At 38.0% G+C, this 19,781-nt stretch overlaps 1 protein-coding gene across 7 annotated transcripts in view; it reads right to left on the bottom strand.

Annotated features, from left to right (window-relative positions):
• KDM4C (lysine demethylase 4C) overlaps positions 1 to 19,781 on the bottom strand; it is a 414,378-nt gene that overhangs the window by 188,116 nt on the left and 206,481 nt on the right. For all 7 annotated transcript variants that reach the window (XR_012094785.1, XR_012094786.1, XM_073021565.1 and 4 more), the window contains 3 exons: positions 8,664 to 8,857; positions 5,327 to 5,565; positions 3,067 to 3,389 (listed from right to left, as the gene is read on the bottom strand). Coding sequence is in view for 5 of the 7 variants with exons in the window: in XM_073021565.1 (XP_072877666.1) it covers positions 3,067 to 3,389; positions 5,327 to 5,565; positions 8,664 to 8,857 (756 nt within the window). In the remaining 2 variants the exon portion in view is untranslated. The remainder of the gene's footprint in view (positions 1 to 3,066; positions 3,390 to 5,326; positions 5,566 to 8,663; positions 8,858 to 19,781) is intronic.

Here is a 19,781-nt window from a genome sequence, read left to right as displayed (position 1 = left end):
GGGATTTACAGACTATATAATCCTTTCCCAGGTAGAAAGTCATGTGTATCCGTACACCTTCCAGCTAGGACCCACCTTTTAAGCTCTCTTGCTTGCACAATGCAAAATTTTTAAAGGCACGGGGAGGGGACAGAGGATATCAGAGAGAGTTTGAACCCAGCGGGCTTACATCAAGAGTTGACTATGAAAGAAAACAATTTTAGTCTTCTTCCTGGTAAGCTGAAGAAGCAGTGGCCAGATATAGAGAAATTACTCTGGCCTCTGACTCCAACACATGATTCTAAGAAAATGTGTAAGACCATTGTAATCAAAGCTAGGAATAAGAAAAGAATGACAAATGCAATATAGGATGACAGCTATCTATGTTTATAATAGCTAAAAAACAACATGGGAAATTATAACTCAGCCAAGAAGAAATATCACCACACTACTGTGCACCATACTCTTGTCATAGCTGGAGCTATAATAGGATAAATTACATCAGGTTTCTGCTCTCAAGAAGCGTAGATTATAGATGGGTAAGGGAGTATATAATAAATGAATAAATCGTATTTATCAGATACTACTCGGTAAATATGCAACGAAGAAAAATAAAGGACAAAGGAACAGAAAGTGATGGGGAGGGGCAATTTTATAGGGTAATCAGAGAAGGCCTTTCTGATACAGTGATACTTGAGGGGAACTTTGAGTGCATACATATGATTATCTGGGGGAGGAGTATTTGGGGGAGCAAGAATAGCACGTAAAGTGAGAACATACGTGGTGTGTTCCAGGCACAGCATGGAGCCCAAGATGGATGGATGGATGAGTAGACAGAGTTTAAAAAATAACATTAATACTTACTGAGTAGATCAACTAACACCAGCAGCTATCAGCATACACAGAGCATTACACTGAACACTAAAAAACACTGGCCAAAACTACACAAAAATTAAGTGGGGCGGTATTACATCTAGGAGTTATCCAACACCACGATGTAAGAAAAGAATGTCATGCAGCTATTCTTATGGGCAAGCCAAGCCTCTCAACCTTCAATAGCAATGTTGGTTTCTCTGCTGTCAGTCTTTGCTCGGGAAATGATAAAGATGAAGGAAAAGAGCACTAGATCTATAATCACCTTCCTTGAGAGCAAAGAAATCTGAAACTTTCAGCTCCATTCTACTTTAAAGAATGTCACTAAATGTAACTAAAGCGGGCATTTGACTCATTCACCTGTCCAAAGAATATCTGCTCGGCTCATTCATGAAATTAAGTTGTAAATTTTTTTTCCTTTTTTTATTGAGACAGAGTCTCGCTCTGTCCCCCAGGCTGGAGTGCAGTGGTGCGAACTCGGCTCACTGCAAGCTCCGCCTCTTGGGTTCACACCATTCTCCTGCCTCAGCCTCCCAAGTAGCTGGGACTACAAGCGCACACCACCAGGCCCGGCTAATTTTTTTGTATTTTTAGTAGAGACGGGGTTTCACCGTGTTAGCCAGGATGGTCTTGATCTCCTGACCTCGTGATCTGCCCACCTCGGCCTCCCAAAGTGCTGGGATTACAGGCGTGAGCCACTGCACCTGTACCCCCGTCTTTGTTTTTAAGAAACAGGGTCTCTTACTCTGTCACCCAGGATACAGCACAGTGGTGGGATCACAGCTCACTGCAGCCTTAAATTCCTGAGCTCGAGTGATCCTCCCATCTTAGCCTCCCTAGTAGCTAGGACCACGGGCACACACCACTAAATTTTTCTTTAATTTTTTTGTAGACACAGGGTCTGACCATGTTGCCCAGGCTCATCTCGAACCCCTGGGCTCAAGGGATCCTCCCACCTTGGTCTCTCAAAGTGCAGGGATTACAGAAATGAGCCACCACATTTGGCCAAAGTTGTAAATTTTGCTTACTAGTATGTGAATGCCATTTTCAGACCACTCTTAGGCGCCTCTTCAAAGAAACCAGACCATATTTTTTTTCATCTTTCATGTTTTTGATAAGTGTTTATAAATTCAATGAGATATACAATTCTACATAAAAAGATAAACGCTATTGGGTCAAATCAGAAAAGTATATTTAATTAACATTTTGCGACTGATGAGAAGCAGGGTATTCAAAGCTGCTATCCTTATACAACCTCCCTTGCTCCTACTCAGGGACACAAAGACCTGTTTTGAGTTGAAACGAGCAGGAGCAGTGTCTGTTCTGCAGCCAGCGCAACTTGTCAGTTCAAACAATTACTCCTTCCTATCCACTTGAATTCCCTAATCAAGGTTGGATACATCAAAAAAAGTACTGAATTCTGACAATTGCTACATACAGTCCTAGCTCCCCTGATCCACTCTTACGGCTACATGGACAATTTCTACTGAATATGGACTATTAATACTGCACAAAGACAATATTGTACAATTTTCCAAAAAGTCACAATGGGAAGCTAAATAACACAGGGGGGTCTTTTCTCAGAGGCAGAGACCTCTTTCGAGGAGGGGGCAGGACAAGAAAGGTCACCTTGGTCCTGAGATTCAGGGTCCATGAGGAAAGAGTAAGAAGCAAGCATGACCAGGTGAGTCCTGACACTGAAACAGAAGCTGTGGGAAGGCTGGGACCAGGAGGAATTAACTATTAGCAGGAAGTAGTCAGTGCCCAGCAGGTGAATTCTTCTGCAAGTGGCAGAACAATTCTGTAATCTTTACTGTATCAATATCAATATGACTGTGACTTTGTACTATAGTATTCTAAGACGGTAGCATTGGGAGAAACTGAGTAAAAGGTACAAAGAATCACTGTGCACTATTTCCCACAACTGCATATGAATCTATAATTACCTCAAAATAAAGAGTTTAATTTTTTAACAAAAAAAGAAAACCAAGCGTCGACATGTGGCCATAAGCTGCGTGTGCTGAATTATCACTGTGTGAGTCACAGCTCACAGAAGGCTTACCTCCCAGTTACTGAATAAATATGATTAAGACCCACAAATGTAAAATGTTATTTATCTGTGCCCTAAAGGAGGATTTCAGTGCACAGAATGTTGTTTTCAAAATGTGCTCTCACCATATAATGAATATGGTAAAAATGGATATTGCCACATACACTGGGGACTTTGAAGCCATTTCTCTCTCCACTGGGGACCGCTGGGATTTCCCCAGGTTCAAGGCCATTCCCATGGCTCTCCACATCACTCTCTTCTTCCTCTGTTAACACATCATTACTCTCTGACACTGATGAGCATGACTGAGGTGACTTTGGCCATGAAAGCTTGGGTGGGTCTGATTTCTCGGGCTTCTCATAACCACTAGATAATGGAATGGAATCATCAGCCTCACTGAGTATAGAAGGTACACTTCTATATGCATAAGCTTTGTCATCCTCAGTTTTTATGTCTTCTGTTACAGATGTACTTAAGCAGCTGTTTCCTGAGGATAAAACAGAAGACTGTTAATAAATCTTGCATTGTATTATTACTAAGTAGAATTAGTAAATTATTCCCAACTGATTCCATATCTTACACACACATGCATACGCATGCACACACACATACATGCACACACACAAAACAAGCCTCATTTGTACCCATCACATACTAGCTCTGATACTGAACAATCCAGTTCTTCTACTTAAGTATTAAGCCAGGGTTCAAAACCTGGAGATCAACATGCAAAGAACCATAGAGTGACAGAATTAATGAAATTGAGGGCCCTTAGGCAAAACCATCCAGCAATTCATAAACTGGCTAACTAAACATAGTGTAAGAGAAAGCATGATGAGGGGCCGGGCACGGTGGCTCACATGTGTAATCCCAGTACTTCGGGAGGCCAAGGCAGGTGGATCACTTGAGGCCAGAAGTTCGAGATCAGCCGGGCCAACATGGCAAAACCCCAGCTCTACTAAAAATATAAAAATTAGTTGGGCATGGTGGCACACACCTGTGGTCCCAGCTACTAAGGAGGCTGAGGCAAGAAAACTGCTTGAACCTGGGAGGCAGAGGTTTCAGTGAGCTAAGATTGTGCCACAGCACTCCAGCCTGGGCGACAGAGAGAGAGTCTGTCTCAAAAAAAAAAAAAAAGGACTATAATGAAATATCCATATGTATTGCCTAACTCTCTTTTCTGATTTGTTGTAATTCCCTTCGCTACCTTCTCTACCTTGCTATCTCATATCCATTCATCGAAACTCAATTCAGATATCACCTTTGCCAAGAAACCTTGGCTCTCCAGCTTTTGTGTGTTTGAAGTCCTTCCTTGGTAAACCAGCAACATCCTAAGCAATCTGTATAATGCTACTTACCACACTGGATTGTAATTATGTGGTTATTTGCCTCGCTCTCCACCAAAACATGAACTCATTTTTTTAAAGTTCTGTGGTTTCACCTCTATCCACACAGCTATTTCAAGAGCAAAGGCAATGAGGCTGGAGAAGCAGCTGAGGACCAGTTCAGGACTATATGAGGACTTTTTCTTTTATTGTAGGTGGAATAATACTAAGAAGAAGGTAGTGAGAAGACCTAAGCTTTTTTTCTTTTAAAGGATCACTCTGATGGTCACCTGGAGAACTGACTAGCTGACGTGACTACAGCTGACACTCCTGAATAAGAAGGAAGCAATTGCTGCAGTCGTCCAGGCAAGAGCAATGGTGCCATGAGTGAGGGGGAAGCAGCAGAGGGAGTCAGATTCTGGCAGAGTGGGGAATCCCATGAGGAAGGATTTACAGGATGAGAAGTATGAGAGGAACACAGGAATTAGCATGATTATTACGAGACAAAAACTCCAACAAATACGGAAGAGGCAAATCATTAAAGCAGTTTCAGAAAAATATGCTACCAAAGGGAGAAAAGGCAAAGTAGCTGAGATTTTTAGACAATTGCTTTAGTACAGAAGAGAAGCGAGGGGACTATACATGTCATTTCACTAGGTTGACTTTTTATTATTGTTGTTGTTCTTAAAACCTTGATCTTTATTTTCTTCTTAAGTCGAAAGCTAAGAATCTACAAAGAATTATCGATAATTGGTTTTCTCTACTCATGTGAATTCAAAAGAAGCCTTCCAAAAACGTATATTGTAAATTGAGTGGCACTAAAAAAAAAAAAAAAAAAAAAATCATTTTAGTCTCTTCTTTTTTATTAAACCAAATAGGCACTGCTGGCTGCTTGTCTCACAATTCTGCAACACACAGCAGTGAGGCTTTGTATAATATCCCCTGGGACTCTTGGTTGAGTTACCCCATGACTTTGGGTAGATTATTGATTAAGCTATGTGGACTAGTCAGATACTTGTCATAGTGAACATCAGTTTAAGACATCTGATCATCAACCACCTACTACTTATATGTAAAACATAATCAACCATCTTCTCACCTGAGAGTTTGATATGATCTGATAAATTCTGATCCACTTGCATCCTGCTAGCAGAGGACTCTTCTTCTGAAGGTGCTTCTGTGTTCCTCAGCTTCACTGCTGCTTCTGACTTTTCACTGACCTTGAGGTCATCTGTGCCTGAGTCGGGGTTAGGGACCTCTGCCCCATCGACTTCAGCTGACACTTCCTCTTCCTCCTCAGCCTTAGGCCTTTTAGAGGTAGATCTAGCACACTGGAAGCTGTCAACAAGAGAAGCAGTGGTCAGAGTGGGATGTCTGCAATGGATATGAAAAACACATCCCAATATAAATGTCATTTTCACTTGCTTAAGGAAGGAAAAAACTGACATTGTTAATCACTATGCCAAGTCAATGTTCACAACTGAAAGATTAAATTTGAAATCAAAATCTTAAGAACAATTCTCAGATCAATCAATAAAATTTTAAGATTCACACAACTGTTAATAATTGATTATTAAACATTATTTTGAAAAAGGGCCATTGCTAAAATTTTGTAGCAACATTTTAAAAGTCTGAAAATAAAAATAAAGTAAAAAATGTTGAAATGAGAGAGAAATAAAATCAATAAATAAAATATTTAGATAATGAAGAAAATAAATGAAAAATCAGGATATCCTGTAAGGCTAGTGCTAAAAGGAAATTTTTCATATTTCAAGGTAAACCACTGGCTACTTTTCATTTAGCTTTGTATAATTATCAGGTATGTATGAAAATAGTTCAAATTAAATGCCAATTCATCAACAGCTAAAGGATTTAAAACAGAAACAAGGCTAACTGGTACGTGGTTGTGGTTGTGGGTGTGGGTGCGGGTGTGGGTGTGGGTGTGGGTGTGTGTGTGTGTGTGTGTTTCATAAAGACACTGTCTCACTATATTGCCCAGGGTGGTCTAGAACTCCTGGCCTCAAGTGATCCTCCCTCACTGGACTTCCAAAGTGCTGGGATAACAGGCATGAGCCACCACATTCAGCCTAATTTTATGTATTTAACATCATACATCAACATACTATTTTCAGAGTGAACACAATTTTTATCTTCTTCCTCTCTATTTTCCAGCTAGTCACTTGATAGCTTTGGCATATATGCTTTTTACATATGAAATAAACATTCCTAACAACTAGGAACAATTACAAATCAACTCAAAGCAACAGTGTCCAAAACACACCCATATGTATTAAACACACCCGAGAAACTAGCACAGGACTAAGCACTGTACGATGTCAGAGATTGCAGAGAATAGGGTGGCCAGCGATAACCTACATAAATCAGCTTTCCCTGCTGCTGATGGCAGTAACAGTAGTAGTATCGTCATCACCATCATCATTTTTGTTGCAAATCCATGCATTGGCTGATGTGGGAAAATCTCAACATTATAAACGGTGTAGTACGTGTGAAAAAAAAGAAGGCTGACATGTGCTTGAGACGTCGATGAATCATTTCCTTCATCAGACTTCCCTAAATGGGATATTTCCAAAGGGAGATCAATAATCTCTAAATATCAAGCCACAAGGCTGAGCATATTAAACAAGCCCATAGTCAGGCTTTCTAACTAGGTAAGCAAGTTCCATTGATCATTTGAACCTACTGACAAGCATTTCGATCTCTGCAAGTGTCATAAATCTATGATCTCTATCAACCCAAAAGGCCCACTGTGGTTAATAACTGGAAACCAAGTCATACATCTAATGAAAATATTGTGTTTTCCATCCACTAAAGAACAATGTTCAAGATGTTCTACTGGTATGTATTCTGAACTCAGGATTGGATACTGCCTCCTTCCAATGCTGGGTTCTTTCGTGCTATGAATTAACACATTTATCAAAGACACTGACTGTCCAAATTAGTATTTCTCAAACTTTTCTTGAATGTAACACACGGTGAGTTATACATTTCAGATAGTGGCACTACATACCACAGACATACATACTCACACGTCATGAGTGAATATTTGCCCTTACCACAGAGGAAGCACTACAATAGTTTTTATTCTATTTTACCACCTCATTTTAAAATGTTGGTCCTGACCTACTAACAAACACACTGACAATCATTGTGGTAAACTATAGGGTGAAATATCAACACCTGAGTTAGTTCTGCACCTCAGGTCTTGCTCTTACAAAAAGCCGAAGTTTGGCTCCATGTTACTAAGTTTCTTTCACTCACTACCATTTTAAATTAGCAGAAAATAAATATCAGGGAAAAGAAAAGACAGAAAATAAGCATCATAAGTCTGGGCAAAGATGTAAAATTATGGTGTTACTTAGTTAATATCAAAAAAGTGGAAACACTCTACAGGGGATAAAATACATGCAGGCATTAAAAATTATGTTGCAGCAAATCAATCAGTTACATGAAAAAAACACTCAAAACTCATCATCAGATTGTTAATAGAGCATGGCCCAAGATTCGGAAAGATATATAATATTCATAAAATACAAAATAAATATATAGGTAAAGGATATATACAAAATGTTAACACTGGTTATCTCTGGATAGTGAGGTTATGAGTGATATGGGATTCCTTCATTATTCTTTTCCTTATTTTACAAATTTTCTCCAATGCACAAATATTACTTTTATAATCTGAAAGAAAAACAATGAGTAATATTGAAGAGGAAAATTTAATATAAAATTGGAAAACATAAGAGCCTTAAAAGGTAGCCTAAGGACCTGAGCAATACAACACACACCCAATTCAATAGGTTTTAAAACAACAAGATGCCCACAGCAGATCTAAAAGCTTTTGAAATGATCCTGGCCACAAAGACAGAATGGAGAATAAAGTTCACAAGGATAAGCATGTTTCAGAAATGCCACGTGCTGTGTTTTACATCTTAGGAAAGAATAAAACCAAGTGCATAAAATGTAGCAAAATATAAGCATCCAGATGAGAGTAGTAGCTCGGATGTTGGACAAATGAAGAAGATGACCACTAAAGCCAAAAAGCAAAACGGTGGCAAAATGAAAAAGTAGAAAATCAAGTTATTGATTAACATATGGAAATGCACAGAAAGGAACAATACAGCCATAAAATACATTCAAGTAAGTGGTCTAACAAGTTCTATATTGTTCTATTTGCCATGTAGAGCAACTTCAGGAATATTCTCAAACAAAATAAATATACATCTCTTCCTATATTGTATTTATTACACATCTAACAATTAAAAATAATTTGTGTCACATTTTCAGAAAGGTATTAAGTTACGATGAATAAATAGAAAAAGCAAGTAGATTGCCTTTGAGAACACCACATCCAATGACCCATTTTAACTGAGAAAACACTATAGGCAAGGAGGGTCAGTGGGGTGAGGGGTCATTACCTCCGGGATGCTTTTCTTACTTTCCTCCTTCTCTGCAGCCATGCTTTTACTTCAGGGGTGGATGCTGGAGTAGGCTTCGTGTGATCAATGGTATATATATCCTTTCCTTGTTTCCAAAGCTGATACCTGTCTGGCTGAAATTTCCTCACAAAGATATCCATTGAAATTTTCACCATGTCTTTCCTGCAAGTGCACTGAAACACAACCGGGTTGGAGAGTGTTAAACGTTTCACTAACTATACAGTAACACAGAGTTGGTCCTTGAACACACCATCCATTAATACTTAGTCACTACATAATGGAGGATAATGCATCACATCATCAAACATTCAGTGGGTGATAAACCCAATTTCTTCTGAATAGAGAGGAGAATCTATATATTCACATTTATAATGCGGTTATAATGGCTTGTGGACCTCATAGGGAACTATGTACCAAGAAAAACTAAAAGGAAAGAGTCTTCATTTGGAAGCATGTCTGCAATGGAAAGACTATCCGCCCATCACAATGATGTGTCAATGAACTGAGCACTAAAAGGTCTGTAAAGCTGAAAACCTGGGTTGTCAACAAATAAAACAACCCAATCAATGTGTGATTAGAATACTTCAACCAATGAGTTGAGATAAATTTACTCCAAGATATATTTTGTTATATTTATGGTTATTAACAAACTGTCGTAAGGTAACCCAAAATTAGGAGCAAATGAATAGCCTTTTCTACATCACATTACATACAACATCCAATAACATTAACAACAACAAACATATCCACTAAAATGAAGACATGGGGTGAAGGTGAGAAGTTCAAAGAAAAAATTATTTTGATCTACTATGCCTTTAATTCTCATGAATACATAGTTATCAGTCACATCTTATTAACCAAGTTTTCTATAAAGACTTCACGCAAAGTTTTATCAGGTCTAGGCCAACACTAAGCAGCAGGGAAGTTATCATTCAAATGGTGGTGCATAAATAATCTCCAAGATTTAACTGATACACCTTGACAATCCCTAACATACCTGGTAACAGACTGACTGAACAGTTGTGACATAATAAGACTTTAGATATCTTGGTGATACAATTATCGCCTCCATGCAAATTAATTCCAAAGTCTTAATAATATCCAAACCCAAACTCCCACCACAGAGTTCTCATCCTGATGACCATTACATTCAAAATACCTAAACTTAATGTCTTCAACTGCAAACCACACTGTCTATACCAAATGATACCACAGTTCTATTCTCCCACATTCATAGTCCACATTTCCTAGACACTTCCTATGCCTTCACCCCTAAAAATTCAGCCTTGTCTCCATATATATACGGTGTCTCCTGTCTCAATTCCTTCTGCCAGCATCCTTGCAGCTGCACTGCCAGGCCTTGAATCCTAGCATAGAAGGCTAATTTCCCTGCCTGTCATTTCTCCTAACAATAATCCATCATTATAGCTGTTACTTTCATCTCCCCCAAATATCTTACAATCTTTCATTCCTGAGTTCAGTAAGGTGTAATCACCCTGCCTTTCCTTTAGAATAAGGTCTAAATTTATGAGCCTGGCATTAAGGGTTCCAAGATTTTACTCCACCAATGAGACTTTCAGGTTTCTCTCCCGCAGCAAGTCAACATGAATGTTCCTCTTCAACCCAAGTTATGGGAGCCCAAATGCCCCATATACTTCATTACTTCAGTATTTTCCTCCTACCACACCACCTTCCTGCATACTAGTCTGCTATCCAGCAAAACATCACCCTTAGCTCTGAATATAAATTGTTCCAACTATTTATCTGAACCTAACACTATTCATCTACACTGCTGCTTTCTATTATTGGTTACGTATAATGAGGGTTCGAAGTTATCTTGCTATAATTATCTTGCCACTGGAATATAGAAAATGAGGGTCCTGAGAAATTGAAAGATATTTTGGATTAAGATGTAATCTATTGACAAAAGGGAAAAAAAAGCTTGGAATTATAGCAAGAAACTTTCTTAAATTGTTACTAATACTGCTTCACAAAGAAAAAATAAACAGTGAACAAAGTGATGCTCCCCATTTTAATGAGCTAATGTAGGCCTGATCGTGATTACAACTGTAACATCCCTAGGGCAGATAAGCTGGTGAGGTACAGAACACTATTTCTGAGGAAGGTGTCTCAGAAAAAAAACCTTTGACCGGATTAATATTCATCTTGTTTGCTCAGATGATGCTACAAAGCCTAAACAGAAACAGCAGACAAGCCATGGTCAAAGAGGAGGTTGCTCAAAGACTGGAGGATGGTATTGCTAGACAAACTTGCTGAACAGATTAGGCATGTGACTCATGGATCCAATCAAGCATGTCAGCAGAAGCCAGGAACAGAGAACGTGGTTATCCAGGAAGTAGCTGTGCAGGACCGTCTTGCTTGATGCTTGGATGTCCATGAACTGCACAGAAGACTGACAAGGATTTTGAGACTTTTATGCCAGCAGAAATGCTGCCGGCCTGAACTGAAAGGAACAGAGACAGGAAAAAATAAAGGAATGACTCCAAGGACAGAGCCACAAACGCAGAACGACTAAGTCAACCAAACCTCACTGGGCTATTACAACAGCCCTAACAAACTACCCTTCAGGAGGTACAGAAACATGCCACCATGTGTCTTAAGATTTGTTATTTGAGGATTAAATCAACCAGAAAACCCACCTACACTAAATTTTTCTAAATGACCTAAACCCACCAACAATTACAATCTCAGTAATGGTATAAAAGATAATATAAAAAGATAAGTTTATACCTTTAAAGTTTATTTGGAATTATTATGCAATGGTAGATGGGAAAAAGATAACACCACATCAATTTGCTGAGAAACTGTAAGACCCATGACGCAAATGGTGTTTAAAAGACTGGATTCAAACTCCAGCTTCAACACTGACAAGCTATGAAATCTTCAACAGCTTCTTTAACCTCTCTGTGCCTCAGTTCCCCCATCTGAAAAACTGGGAGGAACAGTGGCAACTATCCTCATGGGGCTGATAATAGAATTGGCTTATACAAATTGCTTTTTGGTATTCTGACCACAAGAACATAGAGGTTTCTAGTGTTATCTTATTTTGCCTTACTGAAAAAGTAGAAGCAATAAACGAAATAAGAATCAGAATACTGCATCTAATAAAAGGTCTTAAGGGTCAAGGGGAAGTAAGTGCATGGTGCTTCTGAAGAATCAAACAGAAGGAGCAATCCCAGACTTCTAGGAGACTGAGAAAACCCTAGAGGACTGGGCCATTGTCATGGGAGAGGTGAGAGCAGTGTACCTCAAGTTCCTGTTTGCATCATATGTTGCAACCAGACTCAGCTCCATGGATTCACATCTAGAGCAAACAACTGAAACTGGAGGCCCAGTATATGACAGGCATTAATAAGAGGAAATGCCCATAACATGGATTAATACTGCCCAGGTGTTCAAGGTAGGATGCTGTAAGGTAAAATAAGATGGAGGCAGGGGTTCGACTCATGTGACTTCTTCGTTCTCCACTGTATTTAAAAAACAAAATAGGCCTCCTTTTAACATAAGAGCTTGGTATTACATGGCAACATGTATGTAGTTTTGGGAGACATGAAATAATATCCACTTGAATCACAGGATTGAAGAATAACTTTCAGAACATACCGAGGAAAAGTTCCTTTCTTGTTTACATAAAATAAAACTCTAGTGAATTTCAAACATATCATATCATAACCTAAAGAGGATATTTAAAATTTAAAGAGAATTACTACCTTTCATAGAAAAGTGTTAATTTTCCAACAATTATGAAAAGAACCCAACGTAGAAGATGAATTAGATTTGTTGAACAGGACAATCATAAAGAAGGGAGGAGCCAATGGCAAACTCTTATTCTGAAGATTTAAATATGTCCAAATGACAAGAGGTGCGTGGGTATAACCTGTAGTCCCAGAACTTTGGGAGGCCAAGGCAGGTGGATGGCTTGATACCAGGAGTTCTAGACCAGCCTGGGAAACATGTTGAAACCTCGTTTCTACTAAAAATGTAAAAATTAATCTCATAACCCAGTCTCAAAAACGAATAAGCCTAAATGAAACACATGTTGTTGTCTTCTGGTGATGCACGAGTAGATACCATACCTTTAGACCTATCCTGTCCTGTCCTATCCTTTAGATCTGAAACACTGTCCTTTAGAGTAGCCACCAAAAATGCATTTACCGATAAAAATGACTTATGCCCAAAAAAAAAAAATCAAACAACATATTTATTGCTATTTCCTTAAGAAATGGGAATGGATAATTTAAAAAGCAAAAGTTAGTTTTAAAAACCCTAAATTTTTAAATCAAACTCCAGCCTCCCCTCTCCCAAAAATGTTATTGCTCTTGAAGGTTATCAGCTAATTATCTTTGAGGCACAAATTACATTAGATCAGAACTACAGAATGAAAAAGGCATCTATTCTATATTCTATCCAACACAAAGCAAATGTGCCTGACATCCCCCAATATATAAGGTATAAAAACATGGGACTGTGCATAAAATTTTAAAATGCAAAATGTTCAATGAAATCGCAATTCACTGGCTTTAAGAACCCAACAGTTTATATGTTATTAACACAAGTTGCCTGCTGAATAGTACTATATACATAATATTATGAACAAATGGAAGAGACATTCGATATTTCATTATTTTCTAACAACCCTCATGTTAGTGAAGAAAATAAGAATTAAGAATGTATTAACAATCATTTCTAATTTGTATTGTGACTTCATAATTCACAATTATTCATTATTTCTTTATTCATTATTTCTATATTAAGAAGTAACAAAGCACTGCTAAGTGTCAAGAATCAAAGTAACCTCTTATTTAACCAAGAATACGTCTGGTGGTGGTAACTAACAGGGCCAAAATCATTAATTAGGCCTGACATGTAATTTTATTCTAGCTCCTCAGACTACACTCTCATAATCACGTAGATCTGTGAAAGTTCAGATATGTTAGTCTTTTAAAAAAAAAAAAAAAAGTGTAATACCCTAACTGAATTTTTATTTTATTTCTGAGACACAGTCTCACTTTGTCACCCAGGCTGGAGTACAGTGGCGCAATCTCAGCTCACTGCAATCTCCCCCTCCCTGGTTCAAGCGATTCCCCTGCCTCAGCCTCCCAAGTAGCTGGGATCACAGGGCATGTGCCACCACTCTCGGCTGATTTTTGTATTTTTAGTAGAGACGGGGTTTTGCTATGTTAGCCAAGCTGGTCTCAAACTCCTAACCTCAGGTGATCCACCCGCCTCGCCCAAAGCGGTGGGATTACAGGCGTGAGCCACTGCGCCTGGCCCTGAATTTCTTACTTTATTTCTAATGAACCATTATTGTGAATTATCTCAGATACCTTGCCCCATCTGACCTTCCTACACCACTCTATTCTTAACCATGAGCATACACACAGTGTCTGTCTTATAGAGAAGCATATTCTAGGTGCCTAAAGAGTCCCTTAAAAATATTTGTTAAATAACCTTAAAAAAAATGTAAGGAAACAGAGACAGGCTCGGAGGACTCACATTAATTAGTCCAAGGTCACATACCTAATAAGTAACAGAGATTTTGCTAGATTCAAATCTAGCAGTTCTACACTCTTACCCAATCTACTGTGGAAATTCCAAAACAAAACCACATTGAATACATATAACATGTTTTATAATTTAAATGGCCACATTTTTCCATCTCAATCTTCTTTATCTATGACCCATAACCAAACTGAAATTGTAGCTGCAAATAAACGTCCGGGACTCATTATATTTGCTTTCTATGCATGATATCATGCTGTGTTGATAGAGTTTAACCAGCCTAGCTAACAATTTTCCAAAATATGTTGCCTTCCCTCCTCCCACTTCTAATAGGTTCAGATTAATTTCTCTGGAATATGTGCAGGCTTCACTGTGCCAGGATATGTCTCCCTTATAAAGTAAGGCAATTATAAAGCAATTTAAGGTATGGGACTAGAAACTCAATCTTTCTGACCCATGAGAGCACTGTTCACATAGACAAAAACTATGCAAAAAGAAGGGGAATGGATTCCAACAGTTTGCTCCAGGGTCTCCAAAAGATTCTGTGGAAATTATTTTTAGAATTTCTGCTTCTCAACACTTAGCTGAATATCTGATAGAAAGGTTGCGGAAGTTCAGAGTTACAGATATTAAACAATCCACTCCTGCTGTGCCATGTAAAACAGCATGAAATTGAACTCTTTAGTATTCAGGGGTAGATAAAGTTATTTTGTTCTGAATTCATGCACTCCATGTCACAGTTTATATGGATGATAAATCTAAGGAAGATCAGATAAAAATAGGGCTCGGCACACTCTTAGAGATCTAAATTCTTTATAAACATAAATATTTGTATGAGTCTATATGATCATATATGAAAGCAGACAGGCAGGGTGTGGTGGCTCACATCTGGAATCCCAGCACTTTTGGAGGTCGAGGTGGGCAGATCACCTGAGGTCAGGAGTTCGAGACCAGCCTGGCCAACATGGTGAAACTCCATCTCTACTAAAAATACAAAAATTACCTGGGCATGGTGGCGCATGCCTGTAATCTCAGCTACTCGGGAAACAGGCAGGAGAATTGCTAGAACCCAAGAGGCGAAGGTTGCAGTGAGCCGAGGTCGCACAACTGCACTCCAGACTGGACGACAAGAGTAAGACTCCGTCTCAAAAGAAAAAAAAAAAAAAAAAAGCAGACAGAAATAGCATGGATGCACATTGTTGAATATAATGTTGTATATAATCCTTCTCCTAAAATGTTTTTATTAAAATGTTCAGGTATACTGATTTCCTTGTTAGAGACTCTTTCAGATACTTCTTTTTAAATGACTAAGTTAACACAATTAGAAGGCATCCTGAACCCAGAATGAACCTTAGGAAGTAAGTCATCCACTTGAATCATCATATTCTAATTCATGGATAAGAAACTGAGGCACAAAAATGCTAACTGACTTGTTGGATGTCACAAGGATAGTAACTGGGGGAAAAGGGGGTTTAAGTGATGTGAGAGTCAGTATCTTACCCACTAGCCTCTTTGGGTTTTCAATTTCGTTAACCACTGAGTACACAGGAACATAATAAGTAATTTAAGGGGTCTGAATACAGAACTAGCTGTCTTACAGGTTTCACAATGCTGGTCGCCATTAAGTACCATCTGACTGATGCTGAAGACATTTACCTTTTTCTACTTCTGCTGAATATGAGATAACACAGCATCTCCTGTCCTCTTCCATCTTTTCTGCACAAGTCAAACAGCAGTATGAACGTAGGGAAATATTAATGAGGAAATAATGTTTTAAAAGAAGGGAAGTGGCGAGGATGTTCATCAATAAGGAGAAAAATTTTAAAACTAGCTATGCATGCATAAAAAAATACCCAGAACAGAAGCTCTTGATAGTGTATCAAGGGTGCTCTCACTTGAGAGAAACAAAAATAACAATTTTCAAATAAATTCTAGGTTACCACATTTTTAAATGCTATGTGTCATACTAATTTTGAGTGTGAGTCTCTGGAAAAAATGAAACCTTGATTTATTTAGCAGCCATGTTGAAAACAATAACCTGCACTCCATGTACTCTGATTATATGTCACCTGCCACCTGAAAACTCTGGTATTGTTCTTAAAGCGGGAAAATACCTAATGGAAGCTAACTAGACCAAGACAGTAATGCTTTTAGTCTGTTTGATTTTCTAATGTTAACAGTATGGTCAGGGGCTGGGTACGGTGGGGCTCATGCCTGGAATGCCAGCACTTTGGAAGGCTGACACAGGAAGATTTCTTGAGGCTGTAAGTTCAAGAGCAGCCTGGGAAACAAAGCAAGACCCCATATCTGGGAGAAAAAAACAGCAGCAAAAATTTAACACTAAATAAGAAAAGGAAAACAATTCATGTTTTTGAAATAAAAATTTGACAATTCAATGACAAAATATACTTTTTCAGCCAAACTTCTCTATAAAAACAGTAGTACTATAAGTAAATAATTCAGCATCTCAGATTCACTTTACCTAGCAATCCCTGCCTTCCCTCTCAAGTATGACACTATGTCTGGCCCCGCTATTACATTTTCTCTGTTATTAGTTTCATGAAATGATTTAAAGTGGACAAAAGACAGATGTATTAAACTTGAATCAGAAAAAAAGCCAACAGAAGACAGAAAAACACACAATAGATTTAAGTGCTCTTACAATTTATCTCTAGCCAAATTTAAACATCATCAAACAGGAAGAATATGGAGAAACATTTCTTGAAAGAAGATTCATTATTATTCTAACAAATCAAAATGAGAAGAACAGGATTTAAATCAGTTTAAACCCAACAGGTATCCAACACGCAGAACTAACTCCCATGACTGTTACCATTAGCTGCCTAACATGAAACTCACAAATAGCAAAACAAAGCTGCATTAAACCAGTCTGTGACGTGGTAAGAATAAAGCATGCCAACAATCTGGCAACACATACCAGAATGTTTAAAATATTTAACAGTCTTTTAAAATATGAATAACCTATGACCACAACTGGTGGCATTTTCCTAAGCAGATAATTTTGAATTAATATACAACTTAATTTTAACAACACACAGCTCATCTGCGTTTATCAAATATCTCAAAATTAGAAAAAAAAATTCTGATACTCTTTTAAGAAAGTATGGTATAGCCATGTAAACTGATTTTATGGGAGAATATTTAATCATATGAAAACATATTACCATTAGGTAGAGAAAATAGGGGGGGGTGTGTGTGTGTATTTTTTTCTATTTTCACATGTGTAGATATGTATATCTACAAATATATATATTTTTTTCACATACGTAGATATATACACACAAACACACACACACACACCCCTATTTTCACAAAATAGGAAATGGCTCCCCACTAAATAGATGGAGCGAGTAAGAGATCAAGGTCTCTCTCTTGATTTCTCGCTGTCACTCTTGATCTTTCTATATTTATCTTAAACCAAAGGTGTTTTATTTTGATACCCATTGTTATTTTCCCTTCAGATCACTTGCCACAATGTGTAATCATATTTTGTGTATTTTCTTAGTTCTCAGTTGTTTTCAACAGTAGAACCTACACTCGGTGAAGACAGGCATCAGGTCTGTTTTACCACTCAGTATCTGTCATCAGCACATAGTATATGCTCCATAAATATTAGTTGAATGATGGCTAGCCCACTAGAGTAATGCCAGCAATGTTAGAAACAAGTCAAAAATGAAAATTAAAATCAAATGTTGACTCACCATATTTGAATTATTCAATAACTTCCCTCATTTCTATTTATGTAAGTTATTTTTAAATTAAATTACCTGATCATTGTGTAGAACCCTTGATTAGATGACCTTAAAGTATTACCTTACTACGTGGGGGAAGTCTGCCTTAATTAATATCAAACATGTCATAAATATTAAGGAGCTTTATTTGCCCAGGAAATGACATTCATCTACAAACTACAATACAGATTTCTAACTATGCATACACTTGTTAAGAAATTGGTTAATTCAAATAAAATGTAGAATCATCATTGATATAATGAATCATTAACAAGCTCTGGACAAAAGAATTCCTCGACTACCCGAGGGGCAAAGAGACTGCTGATAAAATCTAGAAAGTGATTTGGTATTATCAGGTGTATTTTTACTCTACAGAGATTCATTAATCAGTCCAAATGTTAAAACAGGCTACATAATAAATGCAGTTTTAATGATCTACATGTCCTCATATTCACAGGCACTTTTAATATATTTAAATCCAAACTGGAATAAATCAAAAAAGGAATCACAAATGCAGCTGAAATCAGCCCCATGTTCTGCCAAGCAGTAAAGACCCCTTTAAAACAATTCCATATTTCTAGAGCCAAAAAAAGCTCCACATTTGTATAACTTATATAAATAATCACAGTAAAGATTACTCATCTATATGTGTAATAAGAAATCATTACACGGCTATAGTTTCACTTATTTCTTCAGATGTGGCTGCCTATTACAATCCATCTACTGTCACAAAAATTTTTTTAAATCTTTTTTTTTAAAAAAAGGAATGTGCTGTCACCACCAGTGCATAAATATAAGCTGCAGCAGCTATCCATTAAATCAAAATGCAAAACCCTTTCCTCAGGGGGTCTGAAAGACCAAATTAAAAGGGAGAAGAGGGTAGAGGAGAAGGAACGATGGGTATATTCCATGAGCTGTTGCTAAGAGGAGGTACCCTGGGGGCCAGACCGGGGTAGGGGTCAGGGTGGGGGGAGGTGGGAGTATTGTTTTTTAAATAGCAATAAACAATTATCACATACCAATTCTGCTCATACTTTGTCTTTCCCTTTGTCCAAGAACACAGGAAATAAGTTGAAAATGGCTTCTGAACTATTCTAACTCATCTTAGCCACAAAATTATCACACCTGATCCATACAATCTCTGGCCCAAGACTAAATTACAAGCCTTTCCTTCACAGCGCAAAATCATGAAGCCTATGCCACCAAAAGCTCCAATTTCCCCTCTCTATGAAATGTATATTGGGAAGAAAACTAACAGGAAGTCCAGCACTTTAACCAAATATTAAATTACATCCATCTTCGGTTCAAATTTAATACTTGTGCCACAGCAGTATGTCCACAGTAACCAGCTATGAAGCATTCACTCTACAAATATTTTGGTGCCTAATGTGTCCCAACAGGTACAATTACAGTGACCAAGGTTCATAAGTAAGTAAACTACAAGAGGGAGGGCAGAAGTCTAAAAAGTTTTCAAAGTTCATCATTGGTTAAGTTTTGGGAAACTTAATGGGGCTATTTTATTCACAAGAAATCATTACTCATTATTTAATCTTTTCAAAAAATTTTACTGGAACCGATGTGGCTGAATTAAATGACAAAATTGCATCGCATGATTTGTTCCTAAGATTTCTCTTCATTAGGATGCTTTCTGACTAAAAGGAGCACCTTGATTGTCCCCCAAGCTCAGGCATGTAATTTAGGGAGGCTAGACTGGCCAAACATTCCATCCCAATGGCAACAGTGACTGGTTCAGACATGGGCACATGGCCCAAGCGACACCAACGGGTTCAGTGGGAATGTGTCGGTAGCTTGTTATCCTAGA

Source organism: Chlorocebus sabaeus, chromosome 12, assembly GCF_047675955.1.
Source record: "Chlorocebus sabaeus isolate Y175 chromosome 12, mChlSab1.0.hap1, whole genome shotgun sequence".
NCBI lineage: Eukaryota > Metazoa > Chordata > Mammalia > Primates > Cercopithecidae > Chlorocebus > Chlorocebus sabaeus.
The sequence above is the reverse complement of the archived record's forward strand: the minus strand, read 5'-3'. Positions and strand labels throughout refer to the sequence as shown.